General features: G+C 35.6%; 1 protein-coding gene across 4 annotated transcripts in view; it reads right to left on the bottom strand.

The window, feature by feature from the left end:
- The window catches only part of PALLD (palladin, cytoskeletal associated protein), a 189,364-nt gene that overhangs the window by 88,896 nt on the left and 76,948 nt on the right, over window positions 1–23,520 (bottom strand). For 3 of the 4 annotated variants that reach the window (XM_069013683.1, XM_069013684.1, XM_069013686.1), the window contains exons 9-10: window positions 20,943–21,062; window positions 19,861–20,173 (exon numbers count right to left, since the gene is read on the bottom strand). In XM_069013683.1, coding sequence (XP_068869784.1) covers window positions 19,861–20,173; window positions 20,943–21,062 — 433 coding nt within the window. The remainder of the gene's footprint in view (window positions 1–19,860; window positions 20,174–20,942; window positions 21,063–23,520) is intronic. The other variant, XM_069013685.1, reaches the window with a different exon arrangement.

Below are 23,520 nucleotides of genomic sequence, written 5' to 3'. Positions count from 1 at the left end.
AACCCACTGCCCACTACTTCCACCCTAGTGCCAGGACAAGCATTTATGTAGGCATCTGCTGCATTTACTGCTTTTCACATGGGATGGCATCCTGGGCTATTCTTTGTGTGATCCAAGCAAAGAAGATCCATAGAACTAGCCTGGTAGCGGGAAAGACAGAACAAGGTGACTGCAGCTTTGACTTATGCTTGTTGAAAGTGCATACATGAGACTATAGCCTAAACTAATCCTCTCACATCTTTCTGTACTGGCATGTTGAAAGTAGGCCAAAGCAGAAGAGGCCTCCTGGAATGTGTATCACTAATATTACCTATTACTGAGGATCCATAAAAAAAAAACAACAAACAATGAAAGAAAAACCAATATAAGGTACAGAAGACTGGAAATGTTTCAGACTTCCATCCACTTAAGAAAATTATGTTTGCTACAGCTAGTTTAAAACACCTCCTTCAGATGCTACGACCATGACTTGCTCTGAAATGCTTCTCAGCATTAAAAGTTCCATGAAAGATCAAAGCTGTACAGTGCCCAGTGTTACAGAGGGGATTACTGTAACAAGCATATATCAAACCAGGAGTCCTGTGGAAAGGAAATATATATGGACGGATTCTTGGTAGATGTTTCAGAGATGTTTATTTCTCCAGCCGCATGGCTGGGGCTCTGCTCAGGAATTCACACAGTCAGGGGACCTGAGGGTCCTTCCCCCACCGGGGAACACAAACCAACCAATCTCGAATGAGGCTGACCAGGGGCAGGGAAACCCCGTGTCTCCCCCCCAGGGCCCATCTCCCAGGGCTCCATGGCAGGGGGAGGGACCCCAACAGCACAGTAAAAACATTCTTCAAACAGAATATTTTTCTAAGGTTTCCATGGAGTATTTGGGGGTCATTTGGTTATTACAACCACCCACAAAAAACAGTAACCTAAAGTGTGTAATGAATTAGTCTAGAAACAACTGCGGTCTTTCCTCCTTCCCAGAGCATGTTTGCAGTGATTTGGTTACCTGCCTTGTTTTGGCAGGCTGTCTCTGACTGAGCTGAACAAACCAGTTCTAAAGAGTCAGCTTTACTCTACCTGCAACATCTTCAGCCATTATGGCAAAACAAGAGCGTACCAAATGTAGTTTGCATTTAGAGCTACAGATTTTTTGTTTCATTTAAGAATAGTTACATATAAATACAACCTTGCAACTATGTACTGCCAAGAAACTCAACATATGATGGTAGGTTCACTGCAGAAATTGTAAAGGCACTATCACAGTTCTATATTTTCTGTGCTTGTTTAGCAGCCTTATTTTGTTATCAATAATGCTTATCTACATATATAAGTTGACTTACATATGAAGATGACGCCAGCTCCAGTTAGCTTAGATAAGATACCTACAACCTGACTTCTAACAATTGTCTGATCTCTGCGGGAAGACCGACCTCTAAATTACCATGTGAAAAGAGCCTCACTAGTGAGGCTCATATTCAAGACATACTGAAGATAAACAAATGACAATGCTTAATTGACCAAGTGAATTGTGAAAATCTCATGCAAAATGTCAAAAAAAGTGTCAGGCTTCTGAGTGATGCTCAAGTTTCCTCCTGCATAAAGGATGAAACTAACCCATGCAATTAATCTAGCAACAGACAGTTTCTCAATCTGGAAACAGTGTTTTTGTGTACTGGAGCAAAGGAGGAAAAATACAGCCATTTTTGATAGTTCAATGGAACAAGGCTGGCTGGGCCTTAGCTTAGTAGGTCTCCTGATCTATCAGCTATATAGCCAAATTGGCACCTAGTCTACCCCATTGGAGAGATAGTGGGTTCTTCAGATTCGCTCCTGAAACACAGTGATGTAGAGAAGGTAGTTGTAGACACAGTTCTTGGCCATCAAAGCCAAGAGAGAAAGGTCCAGTCTTAGTAAGTTTGAATCTGTGAAGAATTAGAAGCATACAACGTCCTAATACTCTTGGAGTAGCAAGATGCTTTATCTATTCCATCAACAAACATGGAACTAGCTTGAAGGATGCATATTCAGCACAACTGTCAAAAAAGGAAAAAACAAGAGCAACAGCCAAAAAACCCTTAACAAACCAAAATGACCGTAAAAGTCAAACTTTCCAGGTAAACACAATAAAATCAGAAGTGAACTCACATTTAGCAGACTTCATGGCTAGTGCAATGGCTATCATACACAATTTCTAAATTGGTGAGACTGAGGTTTCCTCTTGAGTGGAAAATATTTTTAAGTAAAGGAATATTTAAAAAGGATTATCATAGAAACCCATTCACATACACACACACATACACTATTACCCAAGATCATAACCCAAGACCTATTCAATTACAATTTAGGTAATTTTTGTTCATAGAAGGGAGGATCTGATAACCCTATTATTTCCACGTTCTACAAGATGTGTGTAACATCATTGCTCTGAGGACTGGTAAGGAGTATAGCTGGATGCTATTCTAAGCAGCGCAAGACTAAAGCCTCTTTTGGGAACTTAGAACTTACAGAAACTTACAACAGTTGGCAAACCGTTCAGAAGAGATGAAATTATTAGTATCTGAAAAACCCATTCTCCTTACTTCCATGTTAATATAAATAGCTCATTTCAAAGGGTTTTGTAGAAGTCTGTAACTTTCCAAAAAAAAAAAAAAAATTATTTACTGGTATCAAACAAGAACAAAATCCATCTGAATTTCTGACTAAAATAAGCTACAATATTAATGGGTTTTAAAATCTCTTTCCAAGAATCTCCATACACATAGGGGATTAAGTAGATACTCCAGTAAAGTCAAAGAAAATCAGAGTCAAGTCATTGCAAATTAAAATGGGGGTCTGAAAGTTTATGGTTTTGATACTTTTAGTTTGACATTGATTACTAAAACAAGATTTACAAAAATACCTTTGTCTTCTCAAAATTGTTTGGGCATTTATGTTTTATGTTTATAATACTACTTTCTCATTTTAGAGAGAATATTGCTCTCTCATTCACTTTTTCTGAAGTTTAAGTGAATAACCTTCCTTCTAACAACAAATTAAAGCTGTAAAATATTTGGGCTGACAATCAACTGCTTTCTGACAGCTTATGAGAAATCTTTTGACCATATCTAGCTAGAAATAGGTTCTAATTTATGGAGCATACTAGGTGGTATAAAGCAATAACTAGAACTGGTTACAATGTTTAAAAGTATATGGATTCCCATACAAATAAGAGCAAATGGGTACAGAGAATTCACAGAATTTGTGTTTATGTGCAACAAGGTCAACAACCAACCACCAACATCCAAAGCTGACAGACTTACTGTCTGAAATCTGGACTCCTAAAAATGTTATTCTGTCCTTAAATAATGCTGTACTGCATTTTCTGTTGGCAAAAAGTTGATATAGTTTCCCAATGTTTTTGCTGAAACATTCCATGGATGAGTAACATGAAATATACAAGTGGTATGCAACAAATTGAGTATAAACAGCTATTTCCTACCCTTAATATTTCCTTTAATAAGTTACATTTATGTTGTCCAAATCCCCAGTCATTGATGTCACAATGTTTTCACTAAAATCATACTCATACTTACCTGTTATTACATATCAACCTCTATCTGAAAGCTTTACAGAGCATCATAATCCATAGCACTGTCTCTAGAGTTTTCAGTCCAAATATTGCCTCATCAGGCTTGGCAATCCAGTGCTTGCTCTTTCACTGTTTGAGTATAAAATGGGATTTAGATGTGGCTTCAGCAGGAGTTCTTACCATGTGCATACCCTCATAGAAGAATTAGATTTAATCTTTCAAAGCTGTTATTTTGTCCTGATTTTTGTTTGTCATAAAGGACATACTATACCGAGATTTATTACAGAGAGGTAAATATTTTCTAAGTTTTTACTTTTATGCTGTTACTGACACCATTATTAATTGTATGGTTGTAGCAAAAGATAAAAAGGAGCACATTTACATACCTCACGTTTTACCAGAAAATGTGGCTTTTCTTCAGCTGTAAAATCTTATGAATTGCTGAATGATTATTTTCAATGCTTTTTCAGAAAAACTAAAGGATGTTTTGTGAAATTACCATGTGTTCTAGTGACTTGAAAGTTCGCTACTTATTCTGAATTGTCCTTATCTCATTTTGGAAACAATGCCATCATTTATTTAATGGCTTAAATAGATGTCTATTGTTAGAAGCACCATTTCAGTGAGCTACAATCTCTTTCTTTCTCTCAACTTAGGTAACATTATATTTTTCTTAAATAAGGGTTAACCTTGCCTTTAGTAAGGCTGGTTCTCTGGAAGAAATCAGAGAGGCTTGTTTAGAAAAGGATTTGACATGCATGCTCTGTCCTGGTCAGAACTGGCAGAACAAACCTCATGTAAAAAGCCAGCTACATCAAAGCCTTGGAAGCTCATCCACTTATATATTTAGTTTACTCTAAAAACAAAACCAAATCAAACCTCTCTTCTTTGTCCTTTGGCTACTTTTGATGAACTATACTTTATGTCCCATAGCATGTCTTGCAGACTGTTCAGTTAGTTATCAAGCAAAACACCTATGTATCTGTATTTTCTCTAAGTTCCCGTGCTCATATTCAAAAGCTTAAATCCAAAGTTTCAAACATTCTGAGTTTCAGTTTGACAAATTTATGGAAAGCAGCTAGATCCTCTAAACGAAGATAACTGAATTCTGTCTTTCACAATTTTGTGTCAGTAACTTTCTAGTAATAACTCACTTCTCATTCTGGCACTAGAACAACACACAGCAAGGCTATTTTAGGGACTCCTCCAATGTCTTCTTTTTAATACTTACAGAGAATTGGGAGGTATGTTTAAAATACCTCTTTACCAATCAGCACAGAGGATTATCCTGTTTTGGGTAACTTCTATCCCTGACTCAGGTTAAACTGAAATGCTTTCCTGAAATTCACGTGATTTTTTTTCTCATGAAATCATCCCGTCATTCGTATGCTGATAACTTGTTAGAAATTCATGTGGATCAAGGATAAAACAATTGTCCTATAATGGTCCTACATTTCTTCACAACAGTCTTCCCTCCACAGAGAGAAGCAGAGAGTCTTAAATGAGGTGTTAATAGCCCCACTATAAGAGGATTCTGATAAAAAATGGAATCCACTGACAGACACTGCCTACAACAATGTGATGGTAAACATGGAAATTTGAAGAAAAAATTGCTTGTTTATAAATGCCATGGGAGATGGATATGCAATATTCTGAGTGAAAGTAGAGTCTGGACTATTCATTGTTTTACAGTTTTTTTCCTTACCAAAACACAGAATCATTAAAATTGAAATAATCACCTTAGCCGTGAGAATACCATGGAATGACTTAAGTAAGTGATGATAATTCAGCAGTATCTCTAATAACCTGTTTTATCTGTTTCAACACTTACCAAGAAGAGAAGGTTTTTTTCTCTCCAATTTTCCTCAATCTCAGAATATTGTGAAAATAGCATTTAGCACTTCATGATGTAATAAAATTATAAAATATGTTTGGGGAACATAAAATTCAAAAATTCTTACCTGTAACCTTCTGCAATAAAAAAACATTACTGCAACTACAGTAATTTTTATGAAGCCCTATGAGGTAGTGACAGAAAAACCCAAATTCTCTTGTGCCTCTTGTCTTTCTACTGCAAGGGACAGGGATTCACATAGGAAAAATAAACTGGACAGAGCAAAAGTACACCCATCAACATCAGAACTGCAGTCCTGCCTTAGGGACCCTCACATCTGTACCATGCTGACTTTAAGTTAACAATTCTTTGTCTCTCATTTACACAAACACAAAGAAGGAAAAAAAAAGAACATAATATTTACCTATACTACAGCAAATTTCAGGTTGGCTGTTTGTAATTCTGGACATTTATAAAGTTTTTTTCTGCCCTACCACCCCAAATATTTTGTTTTGAGTCAGGGGTTCTGTATGCAGGACATACAGTCCTCTGCTGTGGCATGCCATGAAATTCTTCTGTGACTTTATTAAAGCAAGGAGAAGGCTCATCACATAATCCCAGTGGCTATGGATGCTGAAAGGATGATTATGCACACTGAGTATTTTGCACATATTTCTAGGGTGTTTGCTGATAACCAGCATCATGTTATGTGTTTTAGTGGAAGCTGAAGGCACACAGCTCTGCCTTCAGGGGCTGACTTGGCAACTTTGCTCAGACAAGAATTTACTAGATAAAGTCTGGAAATATCACTAAAGTCCATTTTAGACTGTGTTGAGAGGTAAGTAAACATGATTAGTAAGGGGACCAAATGGAATGAATGTGAATTTCTGTTTCTGACAGTAAACACTGCTTATCTTACATTACTTTAGGGAGGAAGAGTTAATTCCCAGTGAGCATTATAAAAGTAAACAAAAGTTGAAGTGTATCCAAAACTCAAAATTCTAAGCAATTTCAGGAACTGAATAACATCTAAGCCAATATGACAACTATTTCGCTAAGTATTTAAAATACTACAGATATTAATAATAATAAAAAAAAAGACAAAATGAAGCACTTCAGAGGGCTTCTCACTTCTGTATAATCTCCAATGACAATTTTATCCTGTGAACAGTTATGAAAATGTATGAATTTTAAAGATGTAATTAATATGCATGTTGGAGCAATTAGCTGTCAGAAAATAAAATCAGACATTTACAGTAATGTCTCCCATTTTATATATTTTGAATATTTAATTATAAAATAAAAAGTATTTTTTTCAAAAGTGCCACAACAGAAAATGTTACTAGTGAATTCTGAAAGCTGGAAAACAAAGATGCCTCCATCCTTTAGGTAAAATGAGAAGCAAACTGCTGCAATAAAGCTGTTGTCAATTGGGACTGCTTGAGCTTTCTCTCTGTGAGTATTAACAGGTCATTTTCTCAAAGGAAGGGTGCTATCTAGCAGACATCAAACTTCCCCTAAACTACAACAGCAGCAATCCATTCCATTATGCCTTACCTTTTGGAATGTGCTGTTGATGCTTCAATTTATTCACCTGTCAGGGAGAATACACTGCTACTGAACCACAAAATTGCATACCTATTGCTGTTCTTGAAACCTGAACAGATTCTGCAGAGATAAAAGGTTTGCTTACACAATTCCTATTACAGAAGCTGAACTAGCAAGAGGTGGCATTCAAGTACTCTGAATGCAGGCTCTCATTAGGACTCTACAGGCTTTAAGCTTAGTTAAGCTTACTTACCTCATTCTCTTCCAAATGAAAAAAAAAAAAAAATTGCACTGTACTTGCCAGCACAAATAAAAAACAAATAAATCCTTAGTTTAAGAAATCAGTTACAGGTGGAAATTGAAAAGGAAATAGGTACAGATAGGAAAGGTGAAAAAATGCCAAAGGATTTGCACAATGCATTTACTGGCAAGGTACTTCATGCAAGTCCAGGAGATAAACTTAGATAAATTGTCATAAGATCAGTACCTGTTAATGTTTGGCACGTATACTGCACACATACAACACTACTGAAGAGCATTTACTTCCAGGTTCTATGTCAGTCTCTAACATCAACAGAATAAGCAGAAAAGTATATAATAAGAATGTATTATTCTGCAATCAGTGAGAAATGTAAAACATTATCCCACAAAGCACTTGCAGGTTCAGTTATGTTTCTAATATTTTTCTACTTTATTTAGATATATTTGAAACTAAAACCATGGTCTGGCACGTTAAACTCACATCTGCCACATTCACAAATTATTATTAGCTTATAATTTGCATGGCAGGTTCTTGGGTAAAACAGCTAGTTTATCAATAAGAGAATATCTTGCCTAGTAATCGATGAAATAGGAACTGCAGGTATACTTTTGTGCATGTACATTGAGATCAATCCATTTCTGCATGCAGTGGAGAGGGAGTTCTGCTTTTACCAAAATCTTAATCACTGTATGTCAGTTCCAAGAAGGCAGTAGTTTGTAGGTGATATGATGTTTTTTATATTAGGAAACTGTAACAGATTATAAACAATTCCACAGCTGCACGTACAGATTTTTTTTCAGACGATCAACACATCAACCATTTCACAGGCGTATATTAAACATGTATTATTAAGACATAAAGAAATTACAAGCATTTGCACAAACTGAGAACATCAGAACAACAAATCAGACTGTGAGTTGGAAGAACACCATAGGGGAGATTAACAGAGAAACATAATGGATTTTTCACTCAAATAGGTAAGAAAATTACTTAATTATTCAAACTCTAAGCACATACTGTTAACACAGTCATTTCTAGAAAACTGAATACAGGGCCTTGTAATGTCAGTACTATTAAAGCAGACCACTAAAAACATTTAATGTTACAAAGAAGAACTTACCAGTTCTCTAGAATCATTTTCCATAGTGTCTTTAATGAATTCTCTTTAATCACAATTTTCACATTAAAAATTTAGGCTTCTACCCTGCCTCTCTCATCCACTGAGAACTTAAGCAATTTGATCTGCATTTTATACATCTGTCAGGACCATGCAAGTATTTAATTCCTCCAAGAAGGGAAATGAGTGCAACAACTCAACAAAACTCACAGAAAAGGAATTTCTACAGTAACTGACAGTATTGTATTTGAAATGGAAAATATGAGTTTTTCCTCTGACTCTGCTAAGAACCCTCTGAGGCCTCAAAAAGACATGATAGTGCAATAAATGCTAAACAGTCCTGATCCTGAATTGGTGAAGTTTATGCTAACAGTGGTTCATCTGTCTGAACTGTGAAGACTTTTAATTGTGAAGACTTTCCATCAGAATGAAAGAAGAGAGAGGGGGAGAGAGAGAGAGAGAGAGGTGAGAATGAGAGAATGCATGACCAACAGCAAGTGAGGGAAAGGAAATGAGGGAAAAGCTACTTCAAGCTCTAGTTACTTTAACTTTGTTTTTTCTATTACAATTATTTTAACAAAAGCTTTTGGAAAAGAGAAATTTTAGCAAAGTCTTTCCTTTAACTGCACTTTTCAAATCCAAGGAAGAGAAATTTTTCCTCTGAATTGTTATTAGTATCTCCCATTTCCATTTTTCACTGCAGAAATATATCGACAACTGCAACAGGATTTGAATAAGCTACTACCTATTGTAATGAACTGACTTTAATGAAATGAATAACAGCAAGAAAATAGAAAATATTTGTAAATTTTCAGTACCATAACACTGAAAATGGTAAGACTTTCAATCATTGTGAACATTACCAAACAATTTTAACTGTTTAAGCTTTTTTCACGCAGTCTAAAATGTTTCTGTTTTTTTCTAAATATAGTTTTTATCCTTCAATTATTTTATGGATTTGGAAAACTCTGTGATACAGGTGTAAAACACATGTAACAGAAAATGTTAAATAGGCTTTAATGTCATTCTATCCATTTTCCTAAACAGATTTTTCAGCTACCACCATCATTCTCTGCATGTCAAATCAGCTTATCATGGACTCACATTTATCAGCTCTATAAAACAGATAAAAATACAGACACCGTCCCATAGAGAACTGGGGATTAAAAGTCAACAAATCAAAGGTTATTTTAATTGTACTTTCTGTTTGCAAACATGCTTTTCTCATCTGACTTCTTTTATTTTCCTTATTGTATTTCATTTTATTTCCTAGGTTGTAAAATTATAGACAATCATCAGACTTCTGAGGAATCCTGACAGTTAGTTAAAACCCCCAATAAATTTACTTAAAATTATTTTCTGACATACAATTACAGCTGCCAGTTGTTTTACAGAAAACTCACTTTGTCCAAAACACATCATTTAATTAAATTCACATACCACTTAGTTATCTAACTGCAATTAAAAAAAAAAAAAAAAGCTCAGGTACTATAAAATAATTGAACTGAACAATGCTACGTCTGTTACTTACAGGATTTACCACAGAGAGGTGAGAAGGTGAGACAGGGGGGCGGCAAGAAAAATCTTGATTGACAAACTCTTGCACTTCAGTAAAACATGAAAAAACACAGTCTATATATGTTTCTTAAAAAGTTTACAGAAACAGAAAGAAGATACAAGTAGAAACACTACAGTGGTCAAAACAGTTAGGAGGAGGGAGAAGGAAAGGGAGAAGGAGGGAAAAAAGAAAATTGGCAACTGTGTCTTTCAAATACATGTAGGAGGACATGAAAAATGTTTTCAAGGATAAGTCTATAAAATACAGATGAATTCCAGAATCCGGAGATAAGGGAAAAAAAATTCAAAGAACATGCAAGAAACTAATACTTTGCCTGTGTAATTTTATGTGTAGTGTGTCACATACTGGGTAATACAGATAAACACACAGAATTCCACTTGTACTGAGTTGATGCTTCACATTCTTGAAAACTAAGGATATTTTATACAGTGTATACTACCAAACATCACAAAGATCTGCTTTAATAACTCTGTGATGAGCAATAACAATTAGTCAAAAGAAACAAAAATGCAGTTCCTTTGAGAGGTTATAAGAGGGTTGCCAAGATCTCACCCTGGAAGCAAAATTCTCAGTGTTTACTAGGTGTCTAATTCCATTAGCTTCATATATGCTAATTATTTTTCTTACTTAATACACTGCAGAGTTTGGCAAGGATACCTAAAGGCCTGAAACAAGGTAACAGGCAGGAATTCTAGAACATTCCAGATATCAACTAAATTAGGTTTTCATGAGTTTTTTTTTTTTTAGACAGACACTAGATATATAGTATATATTATCAAGTCTCCCAAAAGATAAGAGGGTGATTATATTTCTAGTAAACAACTGTTCTACTTGATACTAAGGCCAACCCTTCACCATCCCCTGGAGATATTTTCTGTATTAGTGGTGGAACTACTGTGTGTAAATACAGCTATCCTGGCCTTTAGCTTTGGGGTCTTTTCTACCACTAATTTCAAACCAAATACCGAACTTCTCCTCTGCAGCCAAATTCTAGACCTATGCTTCCAATCTGGTATTCCTTCTAGGATATTAACAAGGCCTCACAAAGTGTCCAGCCCCTGTCTCTTACATGGCTCTGTCAGTGTTCTAGAAAGTATCAATTTGTTTCCTTGACAGACATCTACTCAAGGAACACAGCTCCCTCCACTGGATAAGCTTTTTTTCTGTTCTTACCCTCAGAAAACCTCTGAGGGAGCAATAAGGCTCCTTAGGACAAGACCAAGGCTGACAGAGCAGGACCTGAAGCACTTGCTCAGTTCTTAGGTCTTCTCTGATATGTTTAGTTGCCTCTATTGATTCTGTTTATGAAAAAAAATAGCATATGGAAATTCTGTAGCTAAGTTTCATAGCATGCACATTGAACCAGACAAAAGTAAATGCCACTGAGTTCCAACCTCTTGTTTTTGTCACCAGAAAACATTTCTTAATAGGGGGAAGAAAATTTAAACACAGTTAATATAAGTAATTGCAACAGATAATGGCAGATATACCTGAGAACAAGGATGAAAACTTGAAACGACATACAAGAAACAGTAGTATAATAACAATTGAAAGAAGCATGGAAACCACCAGACAGTTGCATTGCTTTAATAAAAGAAAAATAATCTGGCATATGTCAGGAGGGAACAGAAGAATAATGAAATAAAGTACCTATATAACTATGTGAGTTTATGATTAAACTTCATGAGCTGTCCCTGTCCAGCAAGACTCCTTACTCAAGTATGAGTTCATACTCCTCCAGAGCATTTTTTAAAGCATGGGCATTGACCAACTGCAGGTAGATGGATAGGACTAATTGCAGGTGGGTTCTACGATAAGGTAGGTTCCAAGAACAAGTTTATTAAAGAGTAGGCACTGTGAGTTTGAGGGTAGCCAGCACCTGAACTTCCGTTAAACAAGTTTAGCTTGTACTTAGATATTTTAGCTACTTTTTTGGGCTATATATTAAAAAGCATGCAGTAAATTAACTAATCAGAAGTTATCCTTGTTAAATACATCCTCAAATTATCTTTTCTTTTTTATTTCTTGAAGGAAAGAATAATAAAACAATTACTAATCAGTCCTCATATTGTTGCAGATTTCAAGCCAGTCATGTAGCTATGAAATCCCATTCAAACATAGTAACTGTTTAACCCAACTACCATTCACGTAATTATGCTTGTCTATCATAGAGAACTGTAGTGTCCATAATACTCTGAGGTTCATATTATCAAAAGGAACTTTATCTATTCAGACTCTACCAAACACATTTTCCAAAGAAAATGAGGATTTGCAGACCAAGCTTTGGCTAGTACCTCTCTCTGTCTCATAAACTGATATTGGTTGATCTTTTATTTGAATTTTTTGACTAATTTTTTTATTCAGCAAAGAACATGATAAGAAGTACTGTCAAAACCTGTACAAAAGGGACAAGCAGATTTGCTAAAATAAATATTGTATTTTTCAACACTAATCTATTTCCATGTCATATCTCAGTTAAGTAAGGATTTCCAGTCTCTCATTTCGGATTAGAATACTAACTGCTTTATGAAGAAGGTTTTTTTTTAATTTCTCAACAGACCTGCGTGCCAAAAGAAGCGACAGTGCAATCTTCTGTTGTATTATTTAAAAACTCTTAGCCTGAATCAGATGGGACCTTTCTCTAGGAAGTCACTGAGAAGGCAAAAAAGACATATACATATTATTATTGAGACTTTAAAATTTAGTTTTCCTCTTTCCTGCAAACCATACACAAAATTATGAACACCATCTGTTTCAGTTTTTCAGCTTCATCTTCTACCTTCTACAACTGATGTGAGCAGTCCTGGAAAATGGGTTTAGTTGTATCGAGACAGAGCGAACAAAGGTGGTTCAAAATAAAAACTATATCCCTTCTCACCTACTTTCCTCCTCATAACCAGCATAAGATGATATATTTACAATATCAAAATTATGTGTAGACTGGATATTTATGTGGTCAGGGATGAAAGAATACCAAGGGAAATGTGTTTGCATGCCATATTCAAAGCCACGTAAATATGAAGCACATATGATGATTAAGCTGCAAGGATTACCATTTTAATCAGTTTGTTTGAGAACTCTATGCTGTGATACCAAGAGAATCCTTGAATATTTCTGCAGGAACTCCCTATCCAAAATCACACTGAGAATCTCTCAGAAAATGCTGCATTTTAGAAGAACTGACCATTTGGATTTCCTTTGCTTGATAATTTCCAAGTATTAAATCCACCCAGTTTTTTAGGCAAGAAGGGAAGAAACAAAAAAAAAGAGAAATCAACAGAAATGTTTAAAAAATCAGAATGTTTCATTTCAGTGCTTTTAGTTCATGATTACCAGAGAACTATCCATAAGCTGTTTGTAGAGGGATAGGTACAACATTTCCTGCTATATTTTCTGGTTCAAAGGTGCATCATAAACTGTTGGCATAGTGTTCTACTCAACTTGGTTACAGAAAAAAACAAATTGCCTTAAACCCACAATCCACCCCCCATCCCCAACCTTTGCTATCCTTTTCTTAGAAAAAAAGCCCACTCTTGGTACCTTGAAGAATGGGCAGTGACAATTGGTAACAAAGGTATGAGAGAGGCAACAGAGCCATAAAGCAACACTCAGGCAGAAAAGAGCAGGAGAACACTCTAGGAGGCACTAAAGATTTTTACAAGTTTAAAGCATGTGTTTAACTAAAAATGCACAGGCTCAAGCAAGTGGCTGAACTTGCGAACTTGTAGCCCAGAAGACCAACCATATCCTAGGCAGCACAAAAAGAAGCATGACAACAGCTTGAGAAGTTTATTCTTCCCCTGCTATTCCACTCTTGTGAGCCCCCACCTGCAGTGCTGCATCCAGCTCTGGAGTCCCCAACATAAGAAAGACATGGACCTGTTTGAACAAGTCCAGAGAAGGCCACAAAGATGCTCAGAGGGATGGAGCACCTCTCCTATGAAGACAGGCTGAGAGAGCCAGGGTTGTTTAGCCTGGAGAAGAAAAGGCTCTGGGGAGACCTCAGAGCAGCCCTTCCAGTACCTCAAGGAGGCCACCAGAAAAGCTGGAGCAGATAGGACATACAGTGATAGGACAAGGAGTAATGGCTTTAAACTGAAAGAGGGTAGGTTTAGATATTAGGAAGAAATTCTTTACTGTGAGGGTGGTGAAGCACTGGAAAAGGTTGCCCAGAGAAGCTGTTGCATGCACGATCCCTTGAACCATTCAGGGCCAGGCTGGATGGAGCTTTGAACAGCCTGGTATAGTGGAAGGTGTCCCTGTCCATTGAAGGGGTTTTGGAACTAGATAAGCCTTAAGGGTCCTTTCAACTGAAACCATTCTATGATTTTATTAATTTTCCCTCATGTCCCTACTCATCCTATGAACTGGATTACTTTCAGTGTTAAAATAAAAATCTGAAAAAATACCAAAATCCTGTGTGCACACCATGATGGTGGCACACACAGTACACCTATTTCATGACTGTTTCAAGGATATTTGACTTTTCCAGTTAAAATACTGATTAGCTTTTGTGTAGGCAGGATGTACACTTAGGTCAGAAAACATCAGTGCCAAAAGGAGAAAAAACCTAAAAAATAAATATATCGACTTTAACCTCTCTTGTTTTTCACATCTATTGTTACAAAGAGATCCAGACTTCTATTGCTGCAGATTTTAAAAGGCTTAAAGTTCACTTGTGATTACCCTTTGACACTATGTTAGCAAAGACACCACTAAAGAGGAAATTTCTCAGCAGTAACTGCCACTGCTTTTGGATCATGCTATTGTTTGGTCTGAAATATGCAATGAAATGTGACTTTCAACCTATATTTCATAACACTTCCTATTTCTTCTGTCTTCCAGTGGTCTCAGAGATTTTCACAGTGATCCAAGATCACTAAGGAAGACAACTAATATCTTGTTTTAAACTTACTGTATCTACTGCATTCAGTCCATGGGTAATTATAACACTTTTATTCCAGGAGGCATTATAACACTTTTTATTCCTTTTCAGGAATAAAATTTTCAGGAATTTTCAGGATTTGCAACTTTTTGCATAAGAAATGAGTCTGAGAAAATGAGGGAAAATCCCATTTCTTAGTATATTCTTCCATCAAGCCTCCTCTATTTTAATATTTTATTTGTTATTAGTAAATTATAAACCCTAGTACAAGTGCCTGTTGATCACTGAAATGGAAATGTTTCACAAAACTTTTCCTTGTTTTAACTCCAATCTTGTTTAAAAAAGTATTGCTATAAAATGAAAGAAAAAAAGCATTACAAATGAACCATCCATATATTAATTGTGAAAACAGATGCAGAAAATTCTCTGGACTTGTAATTTTATCAAGGGATTAACTTTGTGGGCAGTTATCCTGCTTTACATTTTAGCAAATTTAGTTAGCATTAGTTGTTTCTACTACAGTAGAAAATATGTGTAGATCAAGGTTTTATTGAGGGAGACTTTAACAGCAAGATAAAGATCCAAAGGTCCTTACCAACCTTGAAAGAGCACAGCAGATGAAACAAAAGAAATGGATATGGATGAACCTTTGGTCATGAATGTAAAGTTACATGAATCATTGAACTGTTGTTGCCTATTCTCACATATTCTTTTTCTATCCAGCTCTTCTCAATATACTCTAAGCAGTCTCTTACTGCTTGCAGATATCAAATACAGTTATTATGGAAATAATTCCTTCCAGTATCTTTAAAACACAAGGCCTGTCAGGACAAAAGAACTTGGAAGTGAACTCAGTATTAAGAGAAATGCTAGCAGAAAGATCAAGGTAAGAATAATTTCAGTGACGAGTGAGTAAAAAATAGTAAAATAAACATTTCAATAAGGGGCATAAGACACATTCCAGAAATGACTGAACTAGCACCTTGGCAAAAACATCTGAGGCATTAATTAGAACACACAACAAACCATGAAAGAAAACTCATCTGCTAAGGTTGGAGACTGAAGCAACAAATGATTCAGCTCAAGAAACAGTACACTTCTCAACCAGAATGAACAGAAGTGTTTTTAGTTGAAGTTCTATCATCTCACACAGGAGTGACCATGATTTACATCAACCAAATTAGCTCCTTATCTTTAGGAATAATTTTAATTATAATCTCACCTTTTCCTTACTGATGTTACATATACACTGCTTGATATCCCTTTAATTATGTTCATGGTTAATTTCTTCTTCATATTGTTATAAAAACAAAGACTTTTGAATACACGATTAAAAAGCCCCCAAATTTCCAGGAAAAACAGGAAAAAATATAGCCATGTGTGTAGAAGGAAATACTGAATATCAAAGCTTCATAAAAGGCAAGAAATTATATCTCACTGGCTTTCACTTTCAACAGACATTCTTTTTACAAAATTAATGCATCTTTTATTTTCACTGCAAAAATAATATTGTCAAAGAGAACTGGGTGAGATGGAATTCAGGAATTCCGACAATTCATCTTCACAGCATGTGTGGTACATGCCTATGCAGAATACTTAATGCAATGAATAAAATGTTGATCATTCTACAGGGGTAGGTATTGCTGTGCTAATTTTAAAGCTGTCAAACATAGCACTTCCTACTGGCTTGAGTTTATTTTAATGAATTAACTATAGAGAGAACTACCTATAGTTGATCTCTGCATCTCCAAGGGAGAAGCCTGGAAGATAATAACTCCCTTTAAGCTTATACTCTTTCTGGTCACTGCGTATGACAGACTTGGATAACACTCCAACACAAAGAGGCTAAACATAAGACACCTGCAGAGAAGCCCTCTGGTCAGGAAGCTCTGGCACCACATTGTAGTTACTCTGAGTCTATGAACTTTAATATGATGGCTTGTTAAAAAGCCAACAAACATCACACAAGTACATCCAGTAAGCATACAAACACCATCTTTCTTTCTGTTACTGTTTTAGCAGACACATGGTAAAATAACAGTAATACTAAGCCACCTGAATGGAAGCTCTTCATTTGAAACCATGGACATGTTCTACAGAGTTCTACAGGACAGTGTTGTGTCTTTTTTGCAAACATTCACACTGAGGATTATAAGGGGTTTAAGGCAGAACCTTCATACATAGACTTCACACTGAAATTAATATCAACACCATTTGCCTAATTTTGAGAGATGCAAAATATCTTAAGATAACATACATTGCTGGGGATCTTCTGAAACCTTATCTGTGCACTACACCAGTATTGACCAGAAAAGTCCAAGGCACAGTAACAGCTCAACATCTTCAAATACATCACAGCAGGAGAAACCATAATCACAAAAATCAGGGGGTTTTTTTGTCTCAATTTAATGGTCCTTCCACTCTACAGAAACTCATGTTGCAAACAAAACATCATGAAATATTGTGCCTTGTAACCATATTTAGCATTTACTGTCTTCTAGATTTCACTTTAGAAAAATATCTGGTATTGACTACTTCCCCAATTAATTCTATACATATTTTTCCCAGAATTTTTTTTATATCATAATATTAAACTTTTTAAAATATTCTTAGCACCAGACGGAGGCAACAACTAATGATGCCTTAAGTATTATAAAAGTGTCTGTAACCACAACCTGAATGTTTTCTAGGACTTTAAAAACACTTTTCAAGCCTGAAAACAACTACAGTAATTCACTATAGCATGTCTGCTCTTGCATTAGATTGAATTGTGATAAATCATTATTTATATTATATCGTTATTTATAGGTGTTGGTTACAGCTGCGTTGCCAAGATGTAAATGTATTTCATACTTCAAGAAGGTACTCAGCCTCTCTTTCTTGTTAAATTAAAAATAATAATAAAAAACCACAAAGCCAAAACCAGATTATCATTCCCAAACTCTTTGCAATTACTTTCAGTGTTGGCTGAAGAAACTGTTTTCAGAGAGTTCATAAATAAACCTGTTAAGTAATTTATAATTTAAGATAAACTTGAAAACAAAAGATCCTTTAGGAAATTTAAAATCAAAGTCAGTCTTCCTGAGAAACAAATTTATTAATGATTTTCAGAAGCTTAAAGCGCTCTCCATAGTTAACAATTTAGAAGTTAAAATAACTTTTGAAAAAGGTTATAATAAGAGTGCTTGCTCTTATTCACTGCTAGTATATGCTGATTTTATAATCTAATACGCTATGGACAGATGCAATTCCACAGATGAGTTCTTTTCAAGAGAGATCATTCTCATGGTTGAGAGAGCTACTTTACTACTCAGCTAATTTTAATGTCATTATTTTGTTCACTTTTACTAGGGATGCAGTTTTCCAAATGCTGAAAGCTGATTTCAAGTCTCTGCAGTCAGACATTTATTTTTCTCCTCTTGTTGGCACTCTTTCCCTTCCTTATGCTATCACTGTGCTTGGGAGCAAAATACTTGGCTGAGGAGAAGGCAAGATTTCAATTTCTGACAGCAGCACAGACTTACACTGCCTTTGGCCAAGCAAAACATGTCTCTTGACTGCAATCAAGATCAGTCTCTTGTGCCTCAAGTGTTGTTAATGGCAAAATATAGCACTCAAGTGTAATTACACCAGGGATTCCAAGGTCATCAATTTGGACATCAGCAAGTGAAGGGACTTTCGCAATAGCATCCCTCTCACATTATTGTATTTTATGTTGACTCTATGTTTAAAAACAAAACAAATTTTGCACACATAGCAGTGAACATTATACAATGAGAAGTCTTTACACCACATTCTTTCCCTTATCTCAGGCAACCTCGCTTCTGGGAAAGAAAGCTTGGGGGCGAAATTTCTCTCTGCTGGAGCCACTATCTCCTTTCTTCGTGAGTGGGTCTTGTAACAGATATGCTGGGTACATGACCACCTGGCTTACTCCTTACCACATAACATCTACAAGTTGCCATTCTCAGCAACCTCCCTCCCAATACATGCAACCACCACCATATATACTGCTATTTCACTTCTCTGTCTTTCTAGTTCTTCCACTCCTCCTTCCCTTCTACAGTTTCCAGAGACTGCTTAGAATGACAAAGAGCAACAGAAAGAAAAAAAGTGGTGAGAGTAGAAAGGGAATAATGTTGGCTTGCTGCCTCAAATGTGTTTTTGTGTGTTTAAATTCAACATGACTGCTGGCATAACAGCATTTTTATACTTTGCAAGTTTCCTGTGAAAACATGGAATAAAGCAAATGACCTTGCTAAGTTTGAAGACCATGTTTCATGCTGCTTCTTAAACACATTTTATTAATTTACAATTCCTTCTGAATATTGATGCAAATGAAATAAAGTAGCATTTTAGTTCACCACGCTCCAAAAATTCTTGAGGGAGATGGAAAAGAGGAGTCTGCACAATGTTAAAATCAAACAATTAAGTTACCCGGGAGCATAAGATTGCTTATGCATAAGTTATCATCATTAACAAAAAGTAAAAATGGTACTGTAACTTTTTTACCACTCATTTCTCTCTCCTTTCCTACAGCTTTGCTCTCCCAGATTTCTAGCTATAAGAGAGCTATTGTAATCTGGCTGAAAGCAGAACGAGATATGTGTAATACATAAACATAAGAAATAATAAAAATGTTATACACCTGAATATCCACTGACTACACAAACCCAAGTATATGCAGAATAAAAAGACCTAACCAGTGTTAAAACAGAAATAGCATCCAAAAATCTCAGGCCACTATGATCTTTAGGTAGGGTGACTAGGGTAAAAAAGGCACAGAGCAACAGCCACTACACTACTTCTCTGTTTGTGATTTTATCTTAAAACTCTCTAAAGACATTGGTATATAGAATGTACTTCCCTTTGACGTAGCACTATGTAAAGAACACGAGTGTCTCTTGTATTCACCTCTTTGGCACATAAATCACAGCAGCAGGAAGACCGTTCAAGGGACAGGCACAGTGATTGTCCATTTGTCTAATGCTAAATCGCTTCAGGCAAAAATTTGCTGTCAACAAATACCAAGTTTATAGGAAACAAAAAAACCCAAACAAAAATACTCACAGCTTTGGTTTGGCAAGCACAGGTGGTGGCTCCTTTGTGGGTGAAAGCAAGACAGTTGGAGGTGGGATGGATTTATCACCATTTGGCTTGCTGTTAATCATTCCATTTACTCCATGAAGAGGATGAATGCCATTTGTTTTTTCCTCAGGTGAACTGAGCTGTTGTTGAAGGTCTGTCACACCAGGTCTCAACTCAGTGTTGTTTGCTTGGTGGGTATCTGTATGTTTCTTAGGAGGAAGCTCAAGAGAGCTAATTTCAACTGGAGGAAGTGGTGAGAAATGATGGAAATCATCACTAGAGCATTCCAAGTTGGCTAAAAGAAATCAAAAAGAATGTCTCTTCAACAAGTCACAGACAAAGTATGTGGTAAATACAAGGTGTATTTTCAGTTTTTTAAAGGTGAAATATCTTTGGTTTTGTAAAGATATTTTTCTAGTCCTCCTACTGATAATTTATGCTGAATTAGATACATGGATGGCTATTAATTTTCTTAGTTTGCCCCATGCAAAAGGCACAACTAGAAACTTTATTGATCTCTCTAAATCTATTTCAGGAATCAAGGCACTAATGGAGATTGGCAAGTATGGACAACAGCTAAAACACTACTTCCTGGGGTTTCAGGATCATTTAGGAGCAAATAATTAAAAAATGCGGAAGTATGCATGTATACATGGCAAGTTTCCAATGGCAGCTGGGTTAGTGCATCCCACAACAATATATATGGAAACATATCACAAAACTAAACATACCATGTCACAGTGTTCTATTTTACAAAAGGCCAACATTAGTAGCATAGTTTAATCTCTTTAATTTTGCCTCTGCTGCCATCTAGTCTTGAACCCTAATGCTTAAAAATATGCCAGGCTTGTGGCAGAACTTTAAAAATGTATTTCACATTAATAAAAATATTAAACCAGGAAATGAACCTAAAGAAACATTCAGTTTGCTTTATATGAATGCACTCAGGTTGACAATGTCTTACAGCAGCCATTTGCCACAAAGAAATCAGACTGACAATTTCACAGGTAAATTAATTATGTAAGATTAATGATTCAGAACTCCTCGTTCTCTTTTTCACATACCTGAGCAGACAGTTAGTTGTGCACTGCTTGTTACTGAACCATGTTCATTTGTTGCTGTGCAGGTGAAAATTCCTGAATCTTCAGGAAAAGTTTCTGCTATTACAAGTGTACATATCTCTTCTGCAAATAAACAGAAGAATAAAGAGCATCATAAACTATTTAAAGTACCATGTAGTGTTTTTTGCACTGTATGTTAAAAGGAAGCACCAGAAAGTGCACTTTTACAAAGAAATTCTAGGAGAACTGCAGAATAAATGGCTTTAAGGAAAATCACTTTGTGTCTGAAAGAAGTAACTTCATCAAGCTAAGGTTTCAAAACTGGCTTGAACAGTAATTTTGCAGTTACAAGTCTGTGCAGTCATTTTACACACTCAATATATTTTTTTAAATGCTGGAAGAGTACTAATTAATATGAATGAATGTAATGGTTTCCAGAAACAATTAATCTTTGCAAGCTCTTTTTGTGTCTCTAAATTAAACACCATCAGTACAAATGTCACACAATTCTTTCTTTCTCTGGATTTTTTTCCGTATTTAATGCAACATTCAAATCAAATCCCATTCCCAGTAAAACTAGAAAACATTTTATCACCACTTCCAATTAGCTCTTCCATATATACTAACTAGTATTAAAAAACTCCAGATGCATAATTATTCCCCTTATGGAGAGTTTGGGAAAATAATTTCTGTCTCTGTCTGCACAGCAGTGAGAATGGATACATTAAGAATATAATAAAAACCAGAACCCCCAAAAATTCTTCAGAATGCTGTGACAAACATATTCTATAGCTGTTTTAAATTTGTTCATTCTATTTTGATAAGCCATGGTATATGCTTTGATTATACCAGGGCTTCTGTTAGAAAACTTGTGTGAAGGATATTAGGTTGGGTCTTACATTAATTTTTTCTAATTAATTCTATCAATTTATAATGGGCACCTTTAACTGTTCAGGCATATTTGTTCCAGTTTCTTCAAAGAACTTACTTTATTTTATCTCTACTTGTAATGGTACTCTGTTTTTTTAAAGATGTCACAGTACACATAATTTAAATAATCCTACTATTTACACAGCATACCAATGTATTTTTATACCTGGACAATGCTGCATCATGTGTCTTCTTAATTAATACAGAGTTTCTTTTGTTTATGCTGATTTTTTAGTTCAAAACCAAAGCGGGGACATTTTATAACATTCAGTTTAATTAAAATAAAAAGAAAAATGCATTTTGCAATTTGGACACTTACACACAATCCCATCATCACAAAATCAGCTAATAAATGCATACTGTAAAATGAGGAAAAATACTTTAGAATCTAATAACTTCCTTATGAAAATTACTCTGTAGAAGAGGTTCAGTAAGGTCAACTTCACTTCTTATAGTTCAAATAAGGAAAACATCTTTGAACAGTGATTGGTTTGGGTTTTTTTTCCCTGTGGAATGACAGACCACTGTCTCATTTAGACAGTTAACAAAAAAGTTATGAAATTTTTCCAATTATAAATGACAATGTATCCAAAAACTTCCTGTACTGGAAATGGGCTAAAAATGAATGACTGACTAAATACTTGGCTCAGAGTTGGTTTTCAGACAGCAGAACATGCCTTTTTTTTTGGCAACGCAAACCAGTTGTTCTGTGTAGCTGCAAGAGTCATGTCTGTAATACTGTAGCACGTTGGATCTTATCTAACACAGATGAAGATTAATGACTCATGAAAGGTCTTATCAGGAAAGTAATGGGTAACACAAGCTAGTTTTTGAACTACTGAGATCAGCTTTTTTTAGAGTCTTGGTGTGTCATAAGCAGTTGAAGCTGTATTGTTAACCACACGTGCGTACTCCTGGACTGAACTGACCCTGGGGATGTAATATTATACACACAGCATTCTAGTTTCCTGTTCATTTAACAGCAGAATGCTGAAAGCTGGGCATTTCAGGACTGCAAAAGAAGATCACTCCACAAGGCTGAGAACTGCTGTCTGAATGAGGGCAAAGGTGCTATAAAACACAGCAACCAGCAGAAGTCCTATTTTCCAAACAGCAGAGCTAATTAATGTGTAACATTCTTCCAGCTTTTAAAGTGTGTAAAATTATCATGTGAGAAGAGCTGATCTTCATTCTTCAGTGACAAAAGAATTCTAATGGATTCTACAATGATGTGCTTTGTTTACTGAGGAGGTATGTTTTAAAATTACATATGCTAGATTGCAGCAATCTTTGTAAAAAAATTTCAAAGTAAATTAATGATGAAAATAATCAGAGATTAGAATTTAGTCATTTCAGCCAGATGAACAAACTGCAACACATTTGTGATCAATCATAACAAAACTGGTTAAACTGAAAACATGTAAGTCCTAAGAACAAATCAAAAGGCAGCATGGCCAAAAAGCATGTGTGAACATCTTCTTTATCGATTTTCCTTTTCTAAGCCAAGAATCACTCACCTCCAGGCCCTTGCTAAAAGGCTTACTACTGTGGAAAGCATAGAAATGAAATACTAATTTGGCAAAAGAAAGGTTCTTTCAAGATTTCCATAACACACTCTGGATATACTCAGTGTTCTGAGTATTTTTCTAAC

This window comes from Aphelocoma coerulescens, chromosome 4, assembly GCF_041296385.1.
Source record: "Aphelocoma coerulescens isolate FSJ_1873_10779 chromosome 4, UR_Acoe_1.0, whole genome shotgun sequence".
Classification (NCBI taxonomy): Eukaryota; Metazoa; Chordata; class Aves; order Passeriformes; family Corvidae; genus Aphelocoma; species Aphelocoma coerulescens.
This window is presented reverse-complemented; position numbering and strand designations above follow the sequence as displayed.